The 9,031-nt window shown below is 36.2% G+C and overlaps 1 protein-coding gene across 5 annotated transcripts; it reads left to right on the forward strand.

The window, feature by feature from the left end:
• The first annotated feature begins 1,779 nt into the window (after positions 1 to 1,779).
• On the forward strand, positions 1,780 to 6,290 carry LOC149398105 (putative disease resistance protein At4g27220). Of its 5 annotated transcripts, none has more exons than XM_089615982.1 (3): positions 1,780 to 1,889; positions 1,991 to 2,052; positions 2,623 to 6,290. In XM_089615982.1, the coding sequence occupies exon 3, from the start codon at positions 2,633 to 2,635 to the stop codon at positions 5,774 to 5,776; it is 3,144 nt and encodes a 1,047-aa protein (XP_089472108.1). In that variant the 5' UTR covers positions 1,780 to 1,889; positions 1,991 to 2,052; positions 2,623 to 2,632; the 3' UTR covers positions 5,777 to 6,290. The 5 variants fall into 5 exon arrangements, with proteins under 5 accessions (XP_089472108.1, XP_089472111.1, XP_089472109.1 ...); XM_089615985.1 differs by having other exon boundaries at positions 2,631 to 6,290; XM_089615983.1 differs by having other exon boundaries at positions 1,991 to 2,046.
• Positions 6,291 to 9,031: the final 2,741 nt, after the last annotated feature.

Below are 9,031 nucleotides of genomic sequence, written 5' to 3' on the forward strand. Positions count from 1 at the left end.
TACTGGTTTCCGTCCGATTTCCCCGGAATTTCAAACCTTGAATGCAATAATGAGGTGCGACTTTGTACTATCGGGTGCGACTCTGTGGGCATCAGGTGCGACTTTTGTCGCACCTGATGCCCATATTTGTAGTAGTGGAGCCTTCCCATTTTGAAGATATTAACTTTGGAGCATTTGCACTCTTTTAAGAGCCTCTCGTCACGGAGTTGGCATGGAAGATTATTGTACTATGATCAGTCTTTGATGCAACAAGTATTCATGGTTGGAGCCGCAATATGTCTGTTTAAAAAAAAGATTCATGGTTGGAGTCTTTGATGCAAGTGTCACTTCAGTGGCATGTTCAAACATATATTACAACAATGTATGAGGGAAATAAAATTGTCATCTAAGCGAATACAGAGAACTAATTATTTAAAAAAAAAAAAAAAAAAAAAAAAAAAAAAAAAGAGAAAAGATTAGAGCGCACTAAGAGCACTCTAAAACAGACATTGAAATATAAAAGAAATAAAAAAATATATATATATATTAAATGAACAAGTTAAATATTAATTGGGTAGACGTTTTGATGTCAAGCTAATGTTTGGAGCCGCAATGTAATGATAAGCTTAAAATGTAAGGGAAAATGTCCTCTAAAATATTTATGATTTTAAAGTTATGAATAGGTTCAAAGGCCATAAAAGAAAAAAGAATTATTTAAAAAGGTAAATAATGCACATAAAATGTAAATAAAATTAATTATATCATTAACTTATAAATTTCGTATCGTATGTTATTTTAATAAATAAAATTAAAGTGGTCAATAGACTGATTTCTTCTTTGTCACGTTGTAGAACAGTAGTGATTGACTTTTGTGTGTGTGTGTGTGTGTGTGTGTGTGTGTGTGTGAAGAGTCCTGCTCTTTGTCTTTGGACAAATAAAAGAAGAAAGGGAAACTTTTAAATAGTTTGGTAGTTAACTCAAAAAGTTTTTGTTTTCTATTTTCTAATTTTTGTAGTTGTACTGAAAAATTATTTTGCAGTTGTTTTCAAAAAGCTGTTTGGTACAGTTTTCACTTTTGTTTTTGAGAAATTGAAAAAACTGAAAAAAAGTGTTTGATACAGTTTTCATTTTTGTTTTTGAAAAAATGAAAAGAGAAGATGAGGAGAAGTAGGAGAGATGAGAAGAAATTTTTTTTTCCAAAAACACATTTTATTTGTTTTCCGTTTTCTTTACTCTTTTACAAAACAACTTCAAAAATTTTTGAAATTTTTTTCCAAAAACTTAAACCAAACATAACTTTCACTTTTTGTTTTCAATTTTTTCCACTCAAAAACTGTTTTTGAGATGAATACCAAACATGGCTACAAAGTACTCGTTTTAAACTAATTAATTAGTAAAATAGTTAAAATTTTAATAAAATAATTAAAATTACATTGTCAAATATTTTTTTACACCAAAATTAAAAATTTTAAGAATTATTATAAGCAATTTATAACTTTAAAATTTTTTAATATTAATTTTATTTTTAAAATTTAATTACTGCACATTTGAGCTATTTTTTTAATATTATGCAAATTTTGACTAATTTGTAAATTCTACCTTAAAATAAAAAAACACATTACTAAATGACCGTAATTAATTCACGACCTTTTTCAAAAAGTTGACATAGAAAAGCAACATGAATAATAATTCACGACTCTTTGAAGTTGACAGCGAAACTAACATGAATAATAATTCACGACTCTTTGAAGTTGACGGAGAAAAGCAACATGAATAATAATTCACGACCCTTTTCAAAGAGTTGACAGAGAAAAGCAACATGAATAATAATTGAGCGAGAATAATAATTGCTTGCCCTCTTCTGTGCACCTCATCGCCATCCAGAGTTCCCTCGAAGAATATTATTGCAGGTTATTTTCTTGTTTGTTCTTCAATATTGATTATAGGCCTTAATTAAAACAATATATTACATGTAAATCTTCGTGAAGTTTCTTAGTCGAGCATATTGCAGGAGCAGAGCGAGAGGACACTTTGCAGTACTTGTGTAGATCTACGTACACTCTTCAGGTTATGGTCAGCCATACTTTCATTTCCCGATTCTCATATAAATACACTATCTTTTTCCATCAGTATCTCTGTGTACAGTGTATATAGATCTATTGCAATTGATATTTTTAATTTTATTTATTTATGAAATTCAACACCAGAAACATATTTTACAAACCAAAATATCTTGATAGAAGCTTATTAAATTACATTTTGACCCTAAAAACATAAATTAAAGTAAAGCAATTTCAAAGTTTCAAGGTATTATTTTAATTTAAATATAATGATACAATTTTTCAAATTACATGAGAGCATATGAAACATTGATACGGTGGCTCTTTTGTGGCTGTTCATATCTTTCGTTTACTTCTAAAAAGTAAATGACAGTAACAATACAATATGAAGATGCTAAACTTCAAGGATATATCAAATACTAAACATCGCAGACACATCAAAAAGAACATACCGCGCTCTCAGAAAGGCCTCGGAGAAACTCAAGTGTCGAAAAGAAGATCTAAAATTGAGACTCGAAACCGATATTATACTAAACTTCAAGGATATATCAAAGGATGTTAGCTTATCAATAGAAAATTTCAGTGATGCAGGAATGGTGATTGTTGCTGCAGTAATTCGCCCTGTTGTGGATTGTGCATCGTCTGGAGTAGCCAAGCAATGGAAACATCGCAGACACATCAAAAAGAACATGCGCGCTCTCAGAAAGGCCTCGGAGAAACTCAAGTGTCGAAAAGAAGATCTAAAATCGAGACTCGAAACCGATATTATACCCGAAGAGACCGAGGAGACAGAGGAACTCAAATGCTGGATGAAAAGTGTGGAAGATATGAGTTGTGACGTAGAAGAAATCGAAAAAGAAACGAGGCGGGTCAAATTCTTATCCCGAGCTAGGGTGGGGAGGAGAATCGAAGATATGATACCGGATGTAGAAAAACTGTACAAAGAAGGCGCTGAATTCCGAGAAGGAAATTTGGTCAGGAAACTAGCGCGGCGTGGGAACGAGAAGTCGACAACAATAGGGTTGTTTGGAGGCGAGACGCCGGCGGAGAAGACAAAAGGAGAGATCTTGCGTTGCTTGGTGGACGAGAAAGCTACGAGGATCGGAGTCCATGGGATGGGTGGGTCTGGTAAGACAACCGTGCTCGAACATCTCAATAACGACCTTTTGAAAGCCGGCGACAAGATTGGAAGTAAGTTCGACAAGGTGATCTGGATCACTGCGTCAAAGGCATCCGGTGTAAGTGGTTTACAGGATAAAATCGCGCGTGAGTTTGGTTTGGGTTTAGACGAGAAAGATGATGAAGAAAGAAGGGCTACAGAGTTGTTAAGAGGATTAAAAAACAAGAGGTTCGTGCTCATCATCGATGATCTGTGGGAACATTATCCTCTTGAAAAGGTCGGAGTCCCCGACCCAACTCCTGAAAATGGATGCAAGTTAGTGCTCACGACTCGGTATCACAACGTATGTAGCAAGATGGAATGCGACAAGATAATACCAATGGGGCTTCTATCGGAACAAGAGGCGGAGAGGTTGTTCTTCGATAAGGTTGGAAAACGCGTGGCTTCTGACCCGACACTTAGTAAAATTGCAAGGAAATTCGCTGCAGAATGTGCAGGTCTTCCTTTAGCGATCATCACCGTGGCTGGAAGCATGAGAGACAAATTGGACGAAAAAGAGTGGGAGGTCGCGCTAACGGAACTCAAGGACGCCACACATTCTGCATCGAAAGAAATTACTACAATTTTGAGGTTTAGTTACGATCGGTTAAAGGATAAGATACTTAAAGAGTGTGTTCTGCATTGCGCGTTGTACCCTGAAGACTTTCTCATCGATAGAAGTTCTTTGATAGACCAGTTGATAGCCCAAGGAAGAGTTGATCATGGCAGGACGGCGAAAGAAAGGAAGGGAAAATGTCATGTTATGTTGAACGAGCTCGTGCGTGATTGCCTGTTTATCGAAACGGTTGACTGGAAAGGGGAGAAATGCGTAAAACTCCACGACTCGGTGAGGGATATGGCAATACATATCATGCGCGAGACTCCATCTCGGTTCTTAATGGACGCGACAGAAGGAGAAAAATGGGACGAGGAACTCGAGAAAGTTTCATTCACGGGAAAAAACAGAATCATCCCCGTTGCCGAGCCCCCAACGTGTCCGAGACTATCAACGTTGTTATTCTTCTTTGCAAACCAGCTGGAAATGATCTCAGAAGATTTTTTCACGCGAATGAAGGGACTGTGTGTTCTCGATCTATCTTGGACAAGAATCATAACCTTGCCCGGTTCCGTCACTAATTTGGAAAATCTTGCCGTGCTGTCGCTCAAAAATTGCTATTCCTTGAAGTGCATTCCAGATCTATCGAAACTGAGGAACTTGATAAGGCTGGACATGAACAATGCGGGAATCACTGAATTTCCTCAAGGTTTAGAAAAGTTGGTTAAACTAACGCACCTTGACTTAGGTGGTGTCGAAGCTCGTCATTACCGCAGAGGGCTTCTCTTCGAGCTTTCCAACCTAATCTACCTCTCAATTATTTTGCCATATGGAGCTGGAATAGAGAGCGCAGAAGAGTTGGCAGCTCTGCAGAATCTGGAGACTCTAAAAGTGAATTTCCAGGATGTCAACCTCTTCAACGTGTATCTTCGGATGATTCCTAGCAATGCAGCAACGACGACGCAATCGTGTGATTTCAGATTTAAAGTGGGAGATGTTCGCTTTCCAGATGAAACCCCAAACGTCATGTATATATGCTACGACGACAGAGTCTCTCTCGAGGGCCCGATCATGGTACCCAATAATATTGAGAACCTCTGTGTGTCGAACTTTGTTGAAAAAAGTTTGTGCCGTTTAGCATCCGTCGAAAACATAAAAAACTTGCAGACACTCAAAATTAAAAAGTGTGAGAAGATGGAGTACATGTTATATGATTCTCCGGCCGTGTTTCCGCTGCTTCAAAACATCAAGGAGTTGGAACTTGATTCACTGCCAGACCTGCGAGCGTTATTCGGTCCAGAGAGCGATGGAACGGCTTCTCCAGCGTTGCCACTCGGGGCATTCTCCTCTCTAAAGAAACTAAAGATCTATCAGTGTCCTAAATTAAAGACATTGTTTGTTGTTGGCAAAGACACCTCGTTTCCCAGTCTGGAAGAGATCGTCATCTGGGACTGCTATGAGTTGGAGGAAATAATATCATATGAAAACGAGGATGCAATAATAATGAACCTTCCCAGTTTGAAAAGTATCATGTTGGCCTTTTTACCCAAATTGAAGACATTGTTTGTTGTTGGCAAAGAGGCCTCGTTTCCCTGTCTGGAAGAGATCCGCATCGGCCATTGCTTGGAGTTCGAGGAAATAATATCATATGAAAACAAGGATGCAATAATATTGAACCTTCCCAATTTGAAAAGTATCAGATTGGTTGAGTTACCCAAACTGAAGACATTGTTTGTTGTTGGCAAAGACACCTCGTTTCCCAGTGTGGAAGAGATCGACATCTGGGATTGCAAGGAGTTGAAGGAAATAATATCATATGAAAACGAGGATGCAATAATAATGAACCTTCCCACTCTGAAAATTATCTATTTGCTGTATTTACCCGAATTGAAGAGCGCTCAGTTCGTCGCAGATTCCTTGTCTCGGGCTAAGGTAGAAGAATGCCCAGAGCTGAAAGTTGTGGCGTCTTCTCTTTTACCTTTCATGGATATCAACTCATACCCTGAAATTCGACACCTTTGAAATAACATCTCCTTGTTTTGCATCATTGCATGTTATGTGTGTGTGTGTGTGTTTTTTTTTATTATTATTTGTCGTATGATGGGATATACAGATGTCCAGAATTAAAAGAGGTCACTTCATCTCTTCAACCTTTTGTCGATATGCAAGACCTTTACAGCGAAAGTGAAACAGAAGAGCCTTTTAAATTTGTAGTTTAAATTTCGCTGATTACGTTGTGAAATTGTAACGCACTCCTAGTGTTCGACATAAATACAAGACCAGGAAATTGTCCCATTTTTTCCTTTATTTTTTCTTTTCTTTTCCCTGCGAGAAATACAAATACTCTGTGTGTTTGTCGTGTTATTCTCTGTTTTGTGGAGTCTTGATACGAAAACCAACAATTATGTATGAATTAAGCTTTTTTGTAATGATAGATTACACATGGAGAATTATAACACTATCAATTACAACGTACAATCATTTGGATGTTTTCTTTGTTCTTTTTTAATTTAAATGGTTTTGTTTCTGATTGTCACTTGAAGAAACCCAAAAGCCGAATCATTACCTGAATCCAATGATGGCTTGTTGACGTTGCTCAAGAATTTATATACATCTGCTCCATTTCTTTCCTTTCTAGTTGTACAACCCTTTTATATACATATGCTATGGCATTGAAAATTATGACCCTCTAAATGAAAGCGTACATTCATTTGGATATATTCTTTGTGAGAACAAACATTCACTATGTGGAGAATGGAACTTTGTTCTATTTTGAATTTGTTGTCTTTAGAACAGCATTTGAAGAAATGGTTGATAGTAGCTTATAACCTAAACACCCGAATATTTTATGACAATTACTTTACAAAAAATTGGCTACGTAAGTCACTTAAACTATATGAATTGTAAATTAGTCAACCTTTGATAAACACTTTATAAATAGCCAACTTGCATAGTGGCAGCCTATTAACTACATTTTTTTATATGTTTGGCTGGATTAAATAAGTCTTTTACTAATCTGTTAATAAGTTAACTTGGCTATTTACAAGAAATTAACGAAATGTGGGTTATATCCCAATTCATTATAACCGTGTGGCTATATAACTTAATAACTCATTACTTTATGCAAAACACGATAAATCAAACCAAGAACAAGATTTATTGCAATACAAGCAACTGCGATCGAATTTTCAATCAATATAGAAGATGAAAGATATTAAGAAAGAGAAGAGATTTATCTAGGTTGACCTAAATCTGGCCTTGGAAGCAAATCCACTATCAATGAGCAATGCTCTTCGAGAATCGGCAGCAACTTTCACCTAATCACCGCTAATCCGAGAATTCTCTCTCACTCAAAATGTATGGGAACTTTCACTGATTACGTGTAATACTACACTTTATTTGGTTTCTAAAAGGTAAAATACCAAAATATGATTTATCGCGTAGATGTCATATGTGTATTAAACCGCCTCACTTATGTGTTTGTCATGTGTGCTTAATTTTTTTCTTTATTTCGATTAGGTAATGACATGTGGTCAAGTACCTGAACGAGGCGGCATATTATTGTTGCTGATCAACAATTTGATGCTTTAGCAAAATTAATGTGTGCTTAGCCAAACAATTGAATATTAATCTAATAGATACACATTTTCAAAGTGGTGGTTTTGCAAAAGAACAAAAACAAAATAGTCATAAAAATCTCCTACCACGTTGCATATGAAAACCAGAGTTGGCTTAAAAATCTACTGCCACGTACACCGCCAAAAAAATTGCAGAATTAAAACTTTGTTATATTCCATTCTCTCTCACCGCTTAAATAACAAAGTAAAATCTATCCTATCTACAGGATATATAAAAGACGTGGTGTATATTCAAAGAATCAAATCAAACTAATATATGTTGGCTGATTAAAAAGCCACGTCGTATGCATTGCTGGAAGTAGAATTTTGTTACGAATTCTTTGTCACGTTTCTTTGTAGTCTTGGATTTTTTTTTCCACTGTTCTTGTAGGGTCATAAAGATGGCAGGAATTACTTTTTTGTTTTTTTAACCGGGAGACTGTAACATGTTTTATGATTTGTTCTCACATGATTCCACTATGACATTTTTTTAATAGTTTGAGTAGCTGTTGTTGCTATTGCTTTAGTGATTTACATTAATGGTTCATAGGTCTTGTAGTGAGTAATATTAATCTACTTTCTGTAGCTAAAGTGACTGCAGATGATAAATTGCAAGCTTATTTTGTGTTATAGGTTTGGATCCAAAAAAAATAAAAAATAAAAAAAATAAAAAGATTAATGCGCCTCCTAGACGACATCATCTTACGATATAAATCTTCGAATATTTCCCTCTTTAAAAATAAAAATGAAAATAACAAATAAAAAAGCATATAGACGACAACAATATCAGAAAAAAAAAAAAAAAAAAAAAAAAAAAAAAAAAAGAGCCAATATGTCCGAACAAGAATAATAAGTGCAAAGAGAACAGTGGCGAAAAAATGCAGCAAAAAAGAAACTAGTCAATGCGAATAAGCAAATTAAAAGTGAAAGAGATGAACAAATACTACATGAGAAAACTAATATAGTCAACAATCAAAATTGTGCTACACTCTTACAACCGTTTGATAATAGAGTCAGATTTGGGAACATGGATAATACAAATTCTGCATTTAAATTAGGTATAACTCTCTTAATTTGTATTATTATTTTATCAAATGTTTTGTTTAAACGGCTTATAAATCTACAAAGATAAAAAGAAGCTGAACAATTATCCAAATTACGAAACAAATTCTAAAAATTAATTATCACAAATTAAGAGTTAAAAAGAGAGGTCGAGAGAGATGAGGGATACCGACTTGCCCTCGCGAGTTTTGTAGACACCCCTAAAATTGAATCCTACATTGTCCTCAATGTAGACTCAGAAAAAACAGGCAGCGTGAAATTCACGAGACGGAATTCGCTTAACATGGTGGCATCGTCCTCCGGTGATGGTGGGTATTGGTGTGGCCGGTACAAGCTCATCGACAGGTAAGGGTCGAAGACATCGGTGGGGAACCTTGAGGACTCTCCGGAATCGTTTGCATTGGGGTCTCCGATCAATCCTCCTCCTTGGCTCCATTGGCGTTGTAACCAAATTGCGCCGTTGAAGGGAATTGGAACCCAAGCGACAGCTCGGCGTAGATGGCGAGGGAGTTGTGAGCATCAAGGTTGTCGATGTTGCACTCTATTCTCTCAAATCACTCATCCGCGTGCTCCCACCTTTGGTCGACTAGGCGTCGCC

Source organism: Urtica dioica, chromosome 5 (assembly GCF_054948205.1).
Source record: "Urtica dioica subsp. dioica isolate 48M chromosome 5, U.dioica_male_clone48M_v1_H2, whole genome shotgun sequence".
Lineage (NCBI taxonomy): Eukaryota > Viridiplantae > Streptophyta > Magnoliopsida > Rosales > Urticaceae > Urtica > Urtica dioica.